Source organism: Sarcophilus harrisii, chromosome 1 (assembly GCF_902635505.1).
Source record: "Sarcophilus harrisii chromosome 1, mSarHar1.11, whole genome shotgun sequence".
Taxonomy (NCBI): Eukaryota; Metazoa; Chordata; class Mammalia; order Dasyuromorphia; family Dasyuridae; genus Sarcophilus; species Sarcophilus harrisii.
In genome coordinates this window covers 316,028,844-316,048,030 of record NC_045426.1, presented here as the reverse complement: position 1 = coordinate 316,048,030, position 19,187 = coordinate 316,028,844, and the positions used below count along the sequence as shown (strand labels likewise).

Sequence of the window (19,187 nt, the reverse complement as noted above, 5' to 3'; positions counted from 1 at the left end):
TTTTGTCCAAAAACCCGTCACGCCAGGCCTCACACTGACTGCTTTGCTATAGGTTCTCACCCAGAAGCCCCCAAATGTTTTAACCCTGTTCTGTCCGGGAGTCCCTGGTCTCGCTGATCTGCTTTGGGACTCTAGAACCGCACTTCCACCTCACCTCATCTCTCTCCTTGCAGTGGGTATTTTCCTATGACTTTTTAATTAGGTCAAAAATTCCTCACTTCCCAGCCCGTCTATTTCTTGGAGAGCGATATCCGAAAACTACATATCCCAGCATACCCCGTACCACTGAATGCTGGGACTTGAAGTCCTTGGTCCCAAGACTCACTCCACCTTTGAATTTAGGCCTTAATACCTTTACACTGTTCAAAGAATGGGACTAAAGCACTGCCCCTTTTCCAGGATTTCACCACCAGAATTTTCTACTGTTTCCTGGCAAACGTGCTTCCCTCTCCTTCATACTCTCTTCTTCAAAATCTGTTTCCCAGAAAATCCCCGACTGACCCTTGCTTTCAGTTCTAGACTAGTTTGGCCATAGCTTCTGATTTATAAGGAAGTGTGCTGTAATAGAAAGGGTGCTAGATTTGGAGTCTGGAGATAAGGATTCAGGACTTTACCAACTATGTGGTCATAGGGAAGTCCCACATTCTCAGAAGTTCAGTTTCTTCATCAGAAAAGGAGATAATACACTTTGTGTCTTCATTAGACAGATCAATTCTTGGAGGCAGGGACCCAGTCTTCTTTTTGTAGATTGCCCTAGGGTCTATTTCAGGATTTTTAAGATTAGAGACAGGTCAGAAAAGCATAAAGACAAAGCTTCAACCTGGTTTTTTGGTTGTTTGTTTTATGACACTGTCTCCACTACAGAACTAAAAAGAAAACCCATGATCTCACAAGTCACCACAGACCTTTCAAGTCAGCGTGTCTCCCTTAGAAAAGCCTGGATTCATATCATATACACTGACAATTTAAACCTAGATAGTTTATAATAGTTGTTGCACATTGTTTTCCCTATTACTATGATCTCCTTGAAAGCAGGAACTGTCTTTTGCCTGTTCCCGAGCATATAGCACAGTGCCAGGCACATAGTATTCACTTAATAAATATTTATTTATTGACCAACTGATAACCACCAAAACACAAATATTATTGCTTAAAAGCTAAGGGAAGGAAGAAATCAAGTAAAGATGGGGGGGAGGGAGGAGTCTCCATTTCCATTAGAGTCCCTTGGACTTCCACTATCATCAGAATATATCACATCAGATAAAGGGGCTGAGTGGCCCAGTGTCCAGAAACCAGAATTCCCAGCATTTACATGCCAAAGACAGATAGTATGGACAGATGGACCAATACAAAATTTTACTGGAAAAAAAAGGTAATAGGTACCAAAACAATAGTGACAGGAAGACACATACATACACATTACACACATACACATATGGGAAGGGGATAGAGTAAACTGATTACTTTTCTCTTTACCCCTATCATTTCCTCCACTTTGAGTGTTGAAGGAGAATGACCAAAAAGACATGTAAGGAACCAGGGACATGGCTTTCTCCAGCCTACTGAATCCCTAGCCATCCCCCTAAACTGAACTAGGAGGGAAGCTCAAACAGAGAAGATCCATGGGAAGCCAGGACTGAATGACCATTAAGGGCTAGAAGGCCTCTGTAGTGATTTCCGAAGTTCTTGCAAGAGGGACTCCTGCTCAGTGATTCCAATGCAGTTCATACAGGACTCTAAGTATTGGGGGAGAAGACTGGAGAGAAGAAGAGAAGCATAAGAGAGCAACAATGGCAAGATGGTTCAAACTCGGTCCCCACCATCCCACCAGCCCTCAGTCTCACCCCTCAGAGTCATCCTGTTGCTGGTCAGCCTCAGACTCTAGCTTCTGATAGATTGCAATAGCATCATCCTTCCGCTCTAGCCTCCATAGGACATGCAGCAGATGTAAGGAAGCATTTCGGTAACCTGCATCACCCATATACACCCCCCCATCTTCATTAGTTTTAAAAAGATCCCCACAGGGATTTCCCCCATCACATCTCAGAAGTCTCCAGCAACCTACAGCACATCAGCCCTACACCCAAGCTGGCAAAAGAGAAACTTCTGCATGGCAGACATATATTTATGCTCACACACCAGATCGTGCACCTTGGCATACCTTGACACATTTCCTAGGCCAGAATACATACTTGTACATACACAAATTTCAGAGTTGGGTACCACTATGCATCTATTCAAAGGTAACTCACCCGCCCCCCACATAAGACCTTTCATACCCCTCATCCATACCTGGACAAACCTGCACACCAAGGAGGAAATCTTGTAGAGCCCGGGCATCCTGGCCTTCTGCCACCCATTCCAGCCCTCGGCTAATTAATGCCACTGCTTTTAGCCTCTGAAGAACCTTCATAGATAGGCAGATCTCTGAAGGGAACTCATCTTCATTGCTGGAGACAACATCTACCCTTCCCCCCGCCCCCAACCAAGTTAGCAATTTATTTCAGAGCCATAAATTCCTGAGGCAGCATCTGTACCCAATCTCTCTGGAGTCCATGTTCCCAGTTCCCCTGTATTGGTCCATCCTAGCAAAATCTTTCTCTAAAGGACACTCTCTAAAGGATTCCTTTATAGGATTATTAGTTCCCTTGGGGAGGACCCCAAGAAATCCAGAAGTGGTAGGAAAAGAGTGATGGATCATAAGAACCAGAGACTTGGAGCTCACCTCCATTCAAACCTTGGCCTTTATCTCCACCTGCATCTTGGTCTACAGCTCTGCCCATAGGCTGTACCCGGAAGAGTAACTCAAGGCACCTAGAAGGGACCGGATCATGTGTGGTTTTTGTCATGGATCCTTCAGTCAGTGAAGATTTATGGAACAGTTCTCAGAATATTTTTAATGGAAGGAATGCTAATTTTCAACTAGAGCTAAATGAAAAAAAATATATATTTCTCCCCTAAGTTTATGGACCCCCTGAACTCTAACCATGGACATGTTCAAGACCCTTGTTGTAAGTAGACTTCATATGGGGCTTGACCCCTACACTGGAGGTTAAAAAAAAAAAAGGCTCTCCCCCCCACCCCGCCCCCTCCATTTATTATATTCTTTCTCTCACCTGCTAAACTCCTCCAAGGCTTCTTTCCGGGCTCCCAGCCCAGCATGGGCCTGACCCTGAAACAAGTGGGCAGCTGAGGCCCACAAGAGGCAGCACAGACGCTCTGAGGGGTTCTCAGAAAGAGGAGGGGCTGGGGATAGAGAGGACTTGAAGCTAGCCCCTCCTTGACCCAGCCAGAGTTTCTGAGGAACCAAAAGCACTATTCGGCTAAGCAGCTCCTCACACACAGTCAGGGAATCATGGAATCTGCCCACAATAATCAGAGCCACTGCTGTCTCCAGGAAGACCTCGGGTACACGGGGAACTTGAGAGCCACCAGACAGGAACACAGAACATGGCATGCCCTGAAGAGATACCCACCAGCACTAGTAATTCTTCTCTGGCATCATCCACACCCTCTCCCCTCCAACCCGGGCCTTGTGACTTGAAGACCAAAGGTCTGAAGAGGAATATCTCCCTTCTAAGCCTTTAAGACACTCCCCCTCCAGGAAGCTTTCCCAGATTCAGCCTACCTCAGTCTTCAAGAACAGATTGTTTAATTCATTGCAGCACTAAGCACAGTGTCTGGCAAGAACATCCAATGTTTAGCATAGTACCTGGCATGTAATAGGTGCTTAATAAATGTTTACTGATTGATTATGCCTCTAGACCCTCACACAGTATCCCACACATAGTAGGTTAGCTCATTGAGAGATCATTCAAACCTCAAGAGAGGGAAGACAGAATTATTCTGCTATAATCCATATGGAAAACCAGCATATAGCCCTTCTTCATCCTTCTGCCCAATCCTGTCTCCCACACACACCTGTGACATTGGTCCATCCAACAACAAGGCCAGCAGGTCCAGGTACTGCTCCACAGCCTCTCCATTCCTAAGGATCCATAGTATAGATGATGCCCTCCTTCCCCCTGCTCCGTCCTTCCCATTACTCTCCCAGATTAGGAATGATCTTGACAACCAATGTCCCAATGACTGCTTTTATCCAATATATGGATTTTTCAGGACTACTACTTCCCTTCTTTCCTCCCCCAGATGCCACTTTTGTATCATTACCATGCACAGGGGGAAGAAAAGCTCACATTTTGTTTTTTGGCATTTAATTATTCAATGGTTAGCAAAATAAAACTAAGATCAGGGAAATAAATGGGGAAAAGAAAGAAAACAAGCATTTATAAAGTGCCTACTATGTGCTGGCCACTATGATAAGCCTTTTACAAATACTATCTTATTTAATCCTTGCCAAAATCCTGGGAGGTGGGTGATATTATTAGTCCCATCTTATAGCTGGAGAAACTGAAGCAGACCGTGACTTACCTAGGATCACACAGCTGAAAACTAAGACTCAATTTTAACTCATCTTTCTTCCTGACTCCAGGCTCCCCTCACAGACAGAACTAGGGGAGGGAGAGAAGCCTATCATTTTCTGTTCCTGACTGTATAGAAAGCAAGTTGAGAGTGTGGGCATTTGCATCTCTAACTGCTCTAACCAGACTGGAGAAATGGGACTGACACTGGGATGGGCAGGCTCACAAGAGAATGAGTCGAGAAGGCAGAGCTGAGGGCAGGTGAAGGATAGGGGCTAGGAAGAGGCGATGTTGGAGGCAGAGAGAAGAGAAGCAGCCTTTCAAAGAGTCAAAATCCTTGAATGGGTTTGGGTGCTTGTCCCTGTTCTACCACCAACTTGCTGTTTGAACTAAAACAAATCTTTTTCTGACATTGTTTTCCCCATATGCAAAACAGGGGGGTTGGAGCAGACAGCCCTGAATTCCCTTTATCTTTGTAACTTAGCCCTGTAACTGTCACTTCACAAATTTGTGCTAATGGATTTTAGCACTAATAATCTATGAATCTATTAAGTGGAGATGGAGAAAGGGAGAGGGAAAGTAGATATGCCAATACCTGCCTGTCTGGAGACACCGACTTGCAAGAAGGTATCTGGCCTGGCTCTGGGTCCCAGCGTATAGGCAGGAGGCAGGGCTGGGTGGAGGAATCAGAAGCTCTACCCCAATAGGGAACAAGGGTGGCCTGGAGTCTTGAGGAATACTCAAAGCCTGCAAGAAATAATAGTAGATGGCAGAGAAGGGACGGATCCCCCCATCCCATGGAATGGGATTGCATTCCTGTCTTATTCCTTAAGATACTGCTCTCTGCCAATCCTAAAAGATATAAGGCTTCTTTAGTTCCTAATGAAGCCCTGCCTCCCTCTAGCATCCAAACCCATGGATTTCCTGCCCTGGTCTATCTGACCAGGGCAGATGAAGAGATTGTTCAGGCTGAGTGGGGCAAAGGGAAGGTCCAGAACCAGGGCAACAGCCTGGATCTCCAAGCCCATGTGCACACCTCTACTAGTAGCCTTAAGCTGTCCAACTCAGCTGTGGTGTGGCCAAGCTGTCGATAGAGTCGAGCAGCCTCCAGGAGAGGGGGTCCTTGGCCTGGGCCTGCCTTTAAAGCCTCAAGGAGATGCAGCAATGCCCTCTGTGGATGGCCCTGGAACAGAGAAAGACAAAGGCAGGGGAAAAAACATGAAAACAGGACCCCAGGTCACCAGGAATCCTAACCCATACATAAAGACTTCCTATTCCATGGTCTTCTTACATGTAAGCACATGGGCCCCTGCAGAATTTCAGCAGAAAAAGGCCTCAGAGAATTGAACTCATTTATAAGAATACAAGCCAGTCTCCAATTGATGGTCAAGGATATGAATGGACAATTTTCGGACAAAGAAATTAAAGTCATTTCTAGTTATATAAAAAAATGCTCTACGTCACTATTGATTAGAGAAATGCAAATTAAGACAACTCTGAGGTATCACCTCACACTTCTCAGATTGGCTAAGATGACAGAAAAAGATAATGATAAATGCTGGAGGGGATGTGGGAAAACTGGGACACTATTTCATTGTTAGTGAAGTCGTGAACTGATCCAACCATTCTGTAAAGCAATTTTCAACTATGCCCAAAGGGCTATAAACCGTGTATAGCCTGTGATCCAACTGGCCTGTATCCAAAAAAGATCATAAAAGAGAGAAAAGGACTCACTTGTGCAAAAATGTTTGTAGCAGTTCTTTTTATAGTGGCAAGAATTGAAAAATGAGTAGATGCTCATCAGTTGGAGAATGGCTGAATAAGTCATGGTATATGCATATTATGGAATATTATTGTTCTATAAGAAATGATCAGGAGGATGATTTCAGAAAGGCCTGGAGAGTCTTACATGAACTGAAGTTGAGTGTAGTGAGTAGAACCAAGAGAACATTGAACATAGCAACAAGATTATGTCATGATCAACTGTGATGGACTTGGCTCATTTCAACAATGCAGTGATTCAGGCGAATAGATTTGTGATGGAAAGAGCCATCCACATCCAGAGAGAGGACTAGGGGAACTGAATGTGGATCATAAAATAGCATTTTCACCTTTTTTTGTTGGTTTTTTTTTCTTTTTTTCCCTTTTTAATTTGATTATTCTTGTGTAACATGTGGAAATGTCTAGAATTACACATGTTTAATATATATTGAATTACTTGCTATCTAGGGGAAGAGGTGAGGGAAGGGAGGGAGAAAAATTTGGAACACAAGATTTTGCAAGAGTGAATATGTTGAAAACTATCTTTGCATGTATTTTGAAAATTAAAAAGCTATTAAAAATTAAAAAGAAAAGAAAAAGAAAAAAGACCTCAGAGGCCACATTATCCACCCAACTGAAATCTGAACATTGATTTCAAGGAAATTTTTACCTTTCATTCAAGCTTAAATCTATTTCTGCCATTTCCATCCCATGTACTTCTAATTCTGTCTTCCAGGAGGTACAGAACAACTTTATTTCCTCTTCTAAATGAAAGGTCTTCAAGATCTGAAGGCAGCTGTCATGTCACACATAAGTCTTATCTCCTCTAGGCTTGCTTTGATCCTGCAGCCTCTCTTTAGGTGACATGAAATCAAAACTCCCCAACATTCTAGCTGCCCTCCTCTAGATATTTCCAGCTTATCAATGTCCTTCCTAAAAATGTGGCCTTCAGAAGTGCACAGGGGCCCCAGATGTGGTTTGACTAGGCCTGAGAATAGGGAGGTGGCAATGTCTCTCAAGGCCCAGCCCCCATGCATCTGACTGTGGCACAACATTGGCATCTGCTCTTTTTTCACACCCCACTGCTGAACTGGACTGAGCCAATAATTCAATAAAGGTTTATTAAATGCCTACCATGTCCACCAATGCAAGGCAATGTGCTGGGTGCTATGAATCTACAGAAATAAGAGAGTCCCTGCTAGAATGGAATTGTTATTCAATTGGGTGGGACACAAGTCTAGGCAGGTGAGTCAATGGCTAGAGAGCTAAGCCTACAGCTGGGCAAACTTGAGTTCAAGTCCCCTTCTCAGGCACTTACTATCTGTGGGAACCTGGGAAAGTCACTTGTCTGTCTGTCTCAACTGCTTCTTAGTAAAATCAGCACCTATCTCATAGTGTTGTGGTAAAGATAATGTATGACAGTATTTTTTTTTTTAAATACAAGTATAGGATATCTATGAACTATGACAGTTTCAAGAGAGGCACACTAACATCTAAGGAAAATCAGAAAAGGCCTCTTCTAGGCACTTGAACTATATTTGAAAGAAGCTCAAGAATCTACAAGGTGAAGGGAAGAATCCAGGGAAGAAGGGAGAGAAAGTGGAATTCAAAGTTTTAAAAATAAATATTAAAAATCATTTTTACATGTAACTGGGGAAAAAACACTAAATAAATTTAATGTTTAAAAACATGAAGGTGAGGAGGCAGAGGCTGAGGTGTTATGTGGGGAGAAATCTAGGTCAGTTGACCTGCAAGTGAAAGTGTATTAAGGGCATAATAAGACAGAAAGATCCACTAAAGAAAAAAAATTTCAAACCCATGTCCAGTCATGTCTTTCCCACCTTGTACTCATGGCCATGATTCTTTGGACCAAGTTTAAACTTTACCTTTGTAAGCTTTGCAAGTCACCTTTCTAAACTTGGCTTAGACTAGACTTAGACTTAGACTAGAGTCTATCAGGATTTTGTTGAATATTGACTGTCATCTACTGAGGTGGCTATTTATCTCTTCTAGCTCTGTTTCATCTGCAGATGTAGGAAGTGTGCCACATAAATCCAGGTTATTGTGATAAAAATGTAAAAGAGCATAGAGCCAAGCACAGATCCTTAGGCCATTCCATATTTAAACATTTAACTATTAATTATTCTTCTTGGGGTCTGGCCATTCAATGAGTTCTGAATTCATCTATCACCAGAACAGCATAAAGACTGACAAACATTTTTTAAGCTAAGTATATCTGCAACATTACCCACTATAATAGGAAATGAGATTAGTCTGATAACCCCCAGTGCCACATTAGGTTGAGTGAGCATCCTCCCCCCACAACTTAGGGCCTTTCAGATTTTCCCATTACCATTTTCCGAAGGCAGGCTCCCAAGGCTGTGTGGACTTGGGCTAGCACAGGGCGGGGGCACAGGCTCAATGCTGCTTTTTGTAGGCTGCTCAAGGCTAACAGCAAGTTCCCCACATGAAGCTCATGAAGCCCTGAGAAGTATCAGGAGGGAGATCCATTAAAAAGAACTGAAAGCTGGAGATGGGAGGTGGGACTGAAACCTGAGGGTCCAAGGGAAGTTAGAATCATATTCACACATGAACAAATACCCCAAAAAAAGCAAAGGGAAATGAAAAATGGAGAGATAAGTTGTAAAAGAGACTGAGATCCTTCCCCTTCCCACTGACCACATAGGTGAGGGACGTGGCAAAAAAAAAGGGAGATGTACTCTGTAAGAAGTCATTGGGGCTAGAAGGAGAAGAATATGTAATCCATTTCCTTTCATGTCTACAGGTTGGGTGTAGGGGCACAAACCTGGACCCTCTGCTCACCTTGGAGGAATGCAGCTGTCGTAAGAAGAACATCCCTCAGACTCCTGGCATCCTGGAGGATCACTGGAGCATCCAACTCTCCAATGGGGGGGTCCCACATACTTAGCAATGACAGCAAGTCTTCAGTAGGTTCAAGGAGAGGAACCCCACTCTCTTTGTACTTGTTTGGTGAGAAATTGGGATCAGACTTCAAAAGGCCCAGAAGTCCAACCACCAACTTTCCCCTAAGAAACTCCTACCATTTAGGAATTTCTCCTTTGCCCCCCTTCTCTACTTACTAACCCCCTTACATCCCTGCCTCACCAAATATGAGCATCCCAGATTAGGAAAAGATGGACTCAAGAGGTCAACCCCCTGGGGAGGGGAGAATTTATGGGGGCACAGAATTGGGGAAGAGCCTGGAACATAAACTGCTGATATTTCTCACCTGGCTCCTCATCACGGTACATAAGAGTCTAGCTAAGTCTCCAGGATGGTTATCTGTCAGCCATAAGGCCCCCTGTAATCCCACCAAGAGGTGTAGGGGGAGAAGCATCTCAGGAGTTATGAAGGGGCTTTGAAAAATGGCCTTCCATAGGTCCCCTGACTGGGGCAATGGCACCCCCATAGCATCCAGCACTATAGAGATACAGATGGTTAGAGAGGGCACTTAGAAAAGCCAAGACAAATTACAGGATCTTCCCTCATGTTACCCCACCCCTTCTTCCAGATAAATGGTGACTTTTGCTCCTCCACCCTTCTCTCACAGGAGGGCCTACAATCAAAAACAAGTAACACAGAAGCTGGACTATAGACAGAAGCCTTAGGTTGTTATCCCATGGACTCCTGTAATGGAGGGGAGGATCTGAGGGAGGGGTTGAGAGTTTAGCAGAGAGTTAAGGAGAGGTTACTGTAAAACATGTGTACTCTGGAGAGCTATAAGTTCTATGTAAGGGAAAGGCTGGTTGTAGTAGTCAGGTTAGTGGGTCACTAGGGGGAAAATCAGTATCCAGCTCTCACCCCTTTCCAGGCCCCGATGGATGTCCAGAGCATGATCCTTCATGAATCGCTGGGTCAAGCCAGCTCCCAGGGTCAGGGTATTAGCCAGGACAGTCAGCTCCAGAGGAAGCACAGAAAGAGCTGAAGGGAGCCCTAGAGTCATATGTCAGGAATCACTAGGAGCTCCTCTAACGGGACCTTTTCTTTCTTCCATCAGGAAACTCCTTCCAACCAGGAGAATTTCCACCTCAGGGCCTAGACTGAGCCTCACCTCTGGTAATGTCCCCCTCCAAACGAACTACCAAGATCAATAACTCTCCAGGCCTCCCTCTTCCTCCAAAGGGGCAATGCTTAAGAGTTCAAGGGACCAAGATCGCTCCCGCTTGGCGCCCGGCTTGCCCACTCTGGTGCCCTCGGCGCTCCCGCCATACCCTGTAGCCTGTGGAGGAGCCCCCGGAGTCCGTCTAGGACGTGATGAGCAGCCTGCGGCTTCAAGGACTGCCCCGAGTGCTGAGCTGCCACCTGCTAATCAAGGAAAGCTGTCCCCCGGGGGCCTCCCGGCGCCCCGCCCGGGAAAAGGGAGAAGCCAGGGCCGAGGCCAGGGATGCTCTAGGATGCCAGGCTCTAGCAATGAAAGACGCGGCCCTTGGGTGTGAGGCCCAGGAACCGGAGGGCAGAGGAGACTCCGCGGGATGGGTGTTTGGTGGCCCGATGACTGGTTTAGCCCGCGGGTCTGTGAAAGACTCACAGCTGACCTCGGTAAGGGCCTCAAAGAGCACTGCCTGCCGATAAGGAGGAAGACTCTGGCTAAGGGGAGGATCGTGGGAGATGGAGCTTTCAGTGCAGAGCAAGACGTCAGTGGGGAGGCGCTGCCACTAGAGTTAGTGGTCGATAGAGGGGTGCGGCAAGTGAGCGGAGCTGCAGGGGAGCGTGCCAAAACGGGTGTTACAGGGGCAGAAGGGGGGTGTCTCTTTGGATAGGGGAATTGCAGGGACCGAATTTACCTTCCACTGCCCGACCAGTTGATCATTTTCCTCCCTCCACAGGCGCAGGCAGCCAGGGTGAGCCTGGGGCGCGGTGGGACCTGGGGACATGCTGTTCCCGGCCACCGCCTGAGGGTTTCTCAGGGCTTTTCCACATCCGACGCCGGCACGCCTGGGAGCACAGCGGGAACGGCCGTGGTCTCCTAGGCGAGCGGCAATTCGCGGGAAGGGAGCTCACACATGCGCAAATCTGAGCCTTGGGTAAGCTCACCCAACATCAGGCAGATTCGTCTCCCCGCCCACGCAGGCGCTGAAGTCGTAGCGGATAGGCCAATCAGATACAGTCCGAGCCACGATTGGCCTTTCAAAGAAAGGGCGAGACCCGCGGGAAACTTGAAGACGGAATAGGGGGAATGCCTCCTCAAGAAGAGGATCTGCTAAAACTACTACAGTATATGGGGGTGAGGAGGCGGGTGATGTGCCCTCGATTTGGGGGGGTTGGCATAACCTCGCTGTCTCCTCATGAGCATCCGGGGTAATGGAAGCTAGATCCCTGACTTCCCTCTCCCGCAAACCATACGCCCCAGCATGCTTCAGGAGCTCACTACTTTTCAGAGCATGCTGGGAATTGTAGTTAGAGTGAAGAGCTTTGCCGGCCTACCTGTTATTTTGGGGGAAAGAAGGTCTGCCAGATCTATACTAACTCCCACCCAATGGAGAGCAGATCCTTATACCATTTTTTGTAAGCTCCCCAAGCAAACTCCTATTCCTTCCCAAGTCTCATATCTCTTCTTGCAGTCTAGCCTCCTATATGCTCCTCAATAAATCACATTTCTCAGGAATTTACACTTGTACTTCCACTTTCTCACCATCCACTCCCTGTAATCTGGATTCTGTTATCACCTTACAGAACCTTTTTTTCAAACTGACTTCCTAATGTCCAAATGCACTTTTTCTTCGGTGCTTATTTTCTGGCCTCTCTACTGCTTCTGTTACTGTTCTTTCATTCTTGAAAAAGTCTTGATTTTCATTTAAAAATAAGAATGAAAATTCTACTAAGTGCCAGTCACTTTGCTAAAAATAAATATTATCTTATTTGAACCACAGAAGAATTCTAGGAGGTTGGCATTATCATTTTACAATTCAGGAAAATGAAGCAGAAAGGTTAAAGGATTTACCCAGAGTTATTCTGGTAGTATATGTCAGAGGTCACATTTGAACTCCATTCTTCCTGAACCCAGGACCAGCTCCTCTATAGGTGGCACAATGGATCAAATGGAATATTTGTAAAGAGTTTAGCACAGTGCCTGGTGTATATTAAGTGTTATAATGTTTGGGCTAGCTCTCTGGAAGGCCTCAGGATCAGTCAGAGTCAGGATCAATCAAAGTCCTTGGTCTTTAGGGGGAGAAATGAAGGAGATGAATCCTGGACTCTAGAGTCTGGAGCCTCTCTCTCCCCCTTGTCCTGTGGCAGGGCAACTCTGACCTCTCTCCCTCAACCCTCTAATCCTTGCCTCAGATTACCTCACCACCATACATTCAGTAAGCACCAATGGTGAGGAGAGCCATCACATCACCATCTCATTTAAATATACATATATAGAACCATTATCTCACATAGAATGGGTAATTAGCCTTAAGTGCTCTGCTGTTTTAGATTCAAGTACATCTTTTCAGAGTTGCATCCCTCTACAGGTGTTTGATAAATTCTTGTTCCCTGACTAAACCAGCAGTTGTCCTGAAAAGGATCTGGAGATTTTGGCAGATTGCATGCTCAATCTAAGTCAGTAGTGAGATGTGACAGCCAAAAAACTAATGCAACCTCTGGCTGATTATGAAGAACACAGTAAGGGAGGTGACAATACTACAATCCCTATTCTTATAAAGTTTCATCTGGAGTATGTATTTAGATCTGCACACAAAGATTTATAGACAGTGATAAGCTGGAATGTCCAGATGTGGATATGGGATAAATTGCATAAAAACCTGTCATAAGAATGTAGCCAAACCAGTTCCAATGATCTTGAGATGAAGAGAGCCATCTGCACCCAGAGAGAGAACTGTGGGAACCGAGTGTGGATCACAACATAACATTTTCACTCTTTTTGTTGTTTACTTGTATTTTTGTTTTTTCATTTTTTCCCTTTTTGATGTAATTTTTCTTGTGTAGCATGATTAATATGGAAATGTGTATAGAAGAATTATCCATGTTTAACATATTGAATTACTTGCCATCTATGGGAGAGGGTGGAGGGAAAGGGGGGGAAATTTGAAACACAAAGGTTTTGCAAGGGTCAATGTTGAAAAATTATCCATGCATGTTTTGAAAATAAAAAGCTTTAATAAAAAAAATGTAGCCTTGACCTATTGCCCTGTGATTCGAGACTTTGCAATAAATTGAGCTATAGCTAAGATAATTGAACACCTAGAACTTTTAAAGTTACATTCCCTATTATTGTTCTGTAAGAAATGACCAACAGGATGATTTCAGAAAGGCCTGGAGAAACTTAGAGGAACTGATGCTGAGTGAAATGAGCAGGAACAGATCATTATATACTTTAACAACAATACTATATGATGATCAATTCTGATGGACCTGGCCATCTTCAGCAATGAGATGAACCAAATCAGCTCCAATGGAGCAGTAATGAACTGAACCAGCTACACCCAGTGAAAGAACTTTGGGAGATGACTAAGAACCATTACATTGAATTCCCAATCCCTATATTTTTGCCTGCCTGCATTTCTGATTTCCTTCACAGGTTAACTGAAATATTTCAGAGTCCAATTCTTTTTGTACAGCAAAATAATGGGTTGGACATGTATACTTATTTTGTATTTAATTTATACTTATAATATAGTTAACATGTATTGGTCAGCCTGCCATCTGGGGGGGGGGGAGGAGGGGAAAAACTGGAACAAAAGGTTTGGCAATCGTCAATGCTGTAAAATTACCCATACATATAACTTGTAAATGAAAAGCTATTAAAAATTAAAAAAAAAAAAAAGAAAAAAGAAAAAAAGAAAGTTATATTCCCCCCCATGTCTTGACCTTGACCCCCACCTTTTCATTAGCATTAAGTTCCTAAAAGGGTAAAGAGTATATCCTTGGCTAGTATTTGTTCTACCAGAGGTGAACTCAATATTACAAAGGCAATTCATTTCACTTTTAGACAGTTCTACTATAAAATTTGTCCCTTCATTGAGGTCAAATAAAGCTTTCACTTTTTCACTCTCAATCAAATCAGAGTAACTCAGATTGTTCTTCAACACAAGCCTTCCCTCACTAGTATTGTATCTTCTCTAACCAATTCCTTAAAACTACTTTCTTTTTCATAGGATGGTTTTTTAGGCCATTTTATCATCTTGGTCACCTTCTTCTGGTGCTTGTTAATGTTCCTAAAATGTAGCTCCAGGACTGAATGTAATACAAAGTACATTCCCTTTCTTGATTTTGATCAAAATTTTTTTTTCTCTAGCCCTAAAATCATTCTTTTTGCCTCATCTGACTATAGAGCAAATGATAAAGCTAGAGACCCTGGACCTTCTGATCAGGGGACTAACTTACTAGGAATGGGCTTAACATTCAGTGTTGACTCACAATCCACAAAGGTTCATCCTTTGAATGAGCATTTTCTTTTAAACTAATCTTGAAGATCATAATAGATGAACAATCAAGGATTTCAGTTTGAAGGAAGAAGAGGGGGCACTGAATACAGCCATTGATCACAACTTGAGTAAAGAAAAAAAGGAAAATCAGCATCTAAAAATCACAACTCCAGAATGATATTTAAAGATCACTAGATGGGGTTAGGAGATGGGTTCTAAACTTGGTGTTGCCACTAAATTACCATGTAGTCTTGGACAAGTTATTTCCTCTATAAAACTATATAATTTTTAAATTTCCTTCCAAGTTTCACATTTTGAGATATAAAGCCTCCTCCCACCCCCGCCCCAATTCCATTCTAACCTCCCCAAATCAGAGTCTGTGAAGCTACTTTTTACGAGATGGAATTCTGACTCAGTAATGGTTTGTCTCATAATTCCAGAGAAGGCTGAGCTGGTAAAGACATATTTAGTGCATTTTAAGACTAGAGATTTTGACTAACAAAATCCAACAGTTACAGTTACAAAGAGAAATTCCATTTAAAGTAATTACCAATAGTATAAAATATTTGGGACTCTATCTGCCAAGGAAAAATCAGGAACTATATGAGCAAAACTACAAAACACTTTCCACACAAATTAAGTCAGGTCTAACCAATTGGAAAAACATTAAATGCTCTTGCATAGGGTGAACAAATATAATAAAGATGACAATATACTATCTAAACTAATCTATTTATTTAGTGCTATAGCAATCAGACTCCCAAAAAACTACTTTAATGACCTAGAAAAAATAACAACAAAGTTCATATGAAAAAACAAAAGGTCAACAATTTCAAGAGAACTAATAAAAAAAAAAATCAAATGGAGGCAGCCTAGCTGTACCAGATCTAAAATTATATTATAAAGCAGTGGTCACCAAAACCATTTGGTATTGGTTAAGAAATAGGCTAGTTGATCAGTGGAATAGGTTAGGTTCAAAGGACAAAATAGTCAATAACTTTAACAATCTAGTGTTTGACAAACCCAAAGACCCCGGCTTTTGGGATAAGAATTCACTTTTTGACAAAAACTGCTGGGAAAATTGGAAATTAGTATGGCAGAAACTAGGCATTGACCCACACGTAACACTGTACACCAAGATAAGTTCAAAATGGGTTCATGACCTAGGCATAAAGAATGAGATTATAAATAAATTAGAAGAACACAAGATAGTTTACCTCTCAGACCTGTGGAAGAGGAAAGAATTTATGATCAAAGAAGAACTAGAGATCATTATTGATCACAAAATAGAAAACTTTGATTATATCAAATTGAAAAGTTTTTGTACAAACAAAACTAATGCACACAAGATTAGAAGTGAAACAATAAACTGGGAAAACATTTTTACAGTCAAAGGTTCTGATAAAGGCTTCATTTCCAAAATATATAGAGAACTGACTCTAATTTATAAGAAATCAAGCCAATTGATAAATGGTCAAAGGACATGAACAGACAATTCTCTGACAAAGAAATTTGAAACGATTTCTAGCCATATGAAAAGATGCTCCAAGTCATTATTAATTAGAGAAATGCAAATTAAGACAACTGAAACACCACTACACACCTGTCAGGTTGGCTAGAATGACAGGGAAAGACAATGTGCAATGTTGGAGGGGATGTGGGAAAACTGGGACATTGATGATACATTGTTGATGGAATTATGAACACATGCAGCCATTCTGGAGGACGATTTGGAACTATGCTCAAAAAGTTATCTAACTGTGCATACCCTTTAATCTAGCAGAGCTAATACTACTGGGCTTATATCCCAAAGAGATCTTAAAGAAGGGAATGGGACCAGTATGTGCAAGAATGTTTGTGGCAGCCCTTTTTGTAGTGGCCAGAAACTGGAAACTGAGTGGATGCCCATCAGTTGGAGAATGGCTGAATAAATTGTGATATATGAATATTATGGAATATTATTGTTCTGTAAGAAATGACCAGCAGGATGATTTCACAAAGGCCTGGAGAGATTCACATGAACTGATGCTGAGTGAAATGAGCAGGACCAGGTGATCATTATATAATTCAACAATACTATATGAGGATGTATTCTGATGGAAGTGGCTCTCTTCAATGAGATGTACCAAATCAGTTCTAATAGAGCAGTAATAATGAATTGAACCAGCTACACCCAGAGAAAGAACTCTGGGAAATGAGTATGAATCATTACATAGAATTCCCAATCCCTCTTATTTTTGTCCGCCTGCATTTTTTATTTCCTTCACGGATTAATTGTATACTATTTCAAAGTCCGATTTTTTTTTGGACAACAAAATAAGTGTATGGACATGTATACATGTATTGTATTTGACATATACTTTAACATATTTAACATGTATTGGTCACCCTGCCATCTGGGGGAAGGGGTAGGGGGAAGGAGGGGAAAAATTGAAACAAAAGGTTTTACAATTGTCAATGCTGAAAAATTACCCATTCATATATCTTGTAAATAAAAAGCTATTAAAAAAAAAAAAAAAAAAAAGACTAGAGATTTTGGGAACACTATCAAATTTTCCATTTCAATATCCATTTCAGTATAATGCAGGCATGTTCAGTACACAAAAAGCACCAACATTCCTTCTTTTAACTATGTCTCTTGAGCCCCTAAAATGTCACAATGTGTAAGATCGCAATAAAAGAGTCAGATAACTTTCCCTTCCCATAGATCCCATTAGAGAACACTGACCAAGAATATGGCCAATATTCACACCCTCTTAAGGTTCTCGTTTGGTTGGTATAGCTGCCTCTCTTCCATCTGCGGATTATCACACTACCAATATAGAGCGGCCAATCTATGGTACTCTAATAGTACTCCATAGTACTCCAATAAAAAGGTCCTATAAAGAGCTAAAGAAGGCAAAAGGTTGAGTCTTGGGGCCAGGAATTCTTAATCTAGGGTCCATGAATCTGTTTTTAGAAATTTTTTTATGACTGCATTTCAATATAGCTTGTTTTTTTGTTTTATGCATTTAAAAACATTATTCTGAGGAGTCCCTAAGCTCCATCAGATGGCTAGTGGTCTGTAACAAAACAAATTAAGAATTCCTACTCCAGGCTATCTTCTTTCCCTTTATTTTCAAAAGCTTTTTATTTTTCAAACATATGTGTGGACAATTCTTTAACATTAACCCTTGTAAAACCTTGTGTTCCAATTTCCCCTCCCTTCCCCCCACTCCCTCCCCTAGATAGCAATGGTAGAAATATATTTTTTACTTCTTTCTTGAATTTTCATACAATACTATTCCCTATATTTTGAGATGCAGGACTGAAGATAATTTTTGGATTTTGACTGTGATCTAATATGTTAGCTATCTCAAATTTCTATTGTCTGAAAATTTAATAAGCATGTCATCATCACCCATATAATTTAAAGAAATGTTGAACAGTGCAGGATAAGGATAGATCCCTGGAATACTCCACCACAGACATCCCTTCTAATTGACACCATTCCATTAATCAACTACTCTTTTTAGCTCAGTCATTAAATCAATTCCAAGTTTACCTAATTGCCTGGTAGTCTAATCCATACTTCTCTTATTCATAGGAATAGCATGATTTCCAGTTTAACTAAATCAACTTAACTCTCTGGGTCTCAGTTTTTTCATCAGCTAGGTAGTACAAACAGATGGGGCTGGAGTCAGGAAGACCCGAATTTAAATCTAGCTTAAAATATTTACTAGTTGTGTGACCCTGAGCAAATTGTTTAACATGTCTACCCCAGTTTCCTCAACTGTAAAAATGAAATAACAGCACCTACACCTCTCAGAGTCATTGTGAGGATCAAATGACATAGAATTTGTAAAGCTCTTAGCATAGTGCTTTACTAGTGCTTTTACATAGGTTTTTGTGGAGATGATTAATAAATACTTGTTTTCTGCCCCTCCATACAATATTTACTTAATCTTCATGTACCTTTTGTAGTTTTTTACACAGTAGGCACATAAACATTTGAATGACTGAAATGGGAATAAGACAAAGAGACAAGCTGTAGCTAGATTGTGGAGTGTTTTGAGGAATTTACCATAGGGAGTTAATGAAGACTAAGTTTTAAGTAGTTTTTTAGGAAGGTTATCATAAAATCACATATTTGGAGACATGACACTTTAGCAACCAGCCATTCCATCATTTTAAAGATGAGGAAATTCAGGAACATTGGGAAGTTATTTACCCTAGGTCAGACAGGTATCTGAGTGTGAAAGAGACTCAATCATACAACAGGCTCTAGTTATTCTCAAATTCTGGGATTCTTATTTTTCCCTCACTCAGGGTGCTCCACTCCTACTTTCAGGCCTCTTCAAATATGAAGTTCCTAAAGAGAAAGGACCCATTCTTTTGTGATATCCACAACATAACCTCACATGGTGCTCAGACTGAGCATAAGTAGTAAGCAGATTTACTGATTTGAAGGGAATGAAGGATATCAAACCTGGAAGAATATATTAGAATATGGCATATGAGAAGCTGAGTGGAATAGGACAGAAACTGAATATAGACAATATTTTTCCCCAACAAAGTCCTATCCCACAAGATAGGGGTTTCTTCCCTCCAGCATCTCTTTCTTTCACACAAA

The 19,187-nt window shown here is 42.1% G+C and overlaps 1 protein-coding gene across 6 annotated transcripts; it reads right to left on the bottom strand.

The window, feature by feature from the left end:
* Nucleotides 1-1,088: 1,088 nt before the first annotated feature.
* Nucleotides 1,089-12,283, bottom strand: FANCG (FA complementation group G). 6 transcript variants are annotated; one of them, XM_031945407.1, is made up of 14 exons: nucleotides 10,988-12,280; nucleotides 10,415-10,508; nucleotides 10,005-10,136; nucleotides 9,433-9,623; nucleotides 9,006-9,165; nucleotides 8,536-8,666; nucleotides 5,458-5,604; nucleotides 5,017-5,168; nucleotides 3,922-3,988; nucleotides 3,117-3,460; nucleotides 2,726-2,814; nucleotides 2,293-2,463; nucleotides 1,845-1,968; nucleotides 1,089-1,756 (listed from the first exon to the last, which is right to left on the bottom strand). In XM_031945407.1, exons 1-14 carry the CDS (start codon nucleotides 11,075-11,077, stop codon nucleotides 1,648-1,650), a joined length of 2,001 nt encoding a protein of 666 aa, XP_031801267.1. In that variant the 5' UTR covers nucleotides 11,078-12,280; the 3' UTR covers nucleotides 1,089-1,647. The 6 variants fall into 6 exon arrangements, 5 of the variants coding, with proteins under 5 accessions (XP_031801267.1, XP_012398487.1, XP_031801269.1 ...); XM_012543033.3 differs by having other exon boundaries at nucleotides 10,415-10,505; XM_031945409.1 differs by having other exon boundaries at nucleotides 10,005-10,607; nucleotides 10,988-11,071.
* Between the last annotated feature and the right edge of the window lie 6,904 nt (nucleotides 12,284-19,187).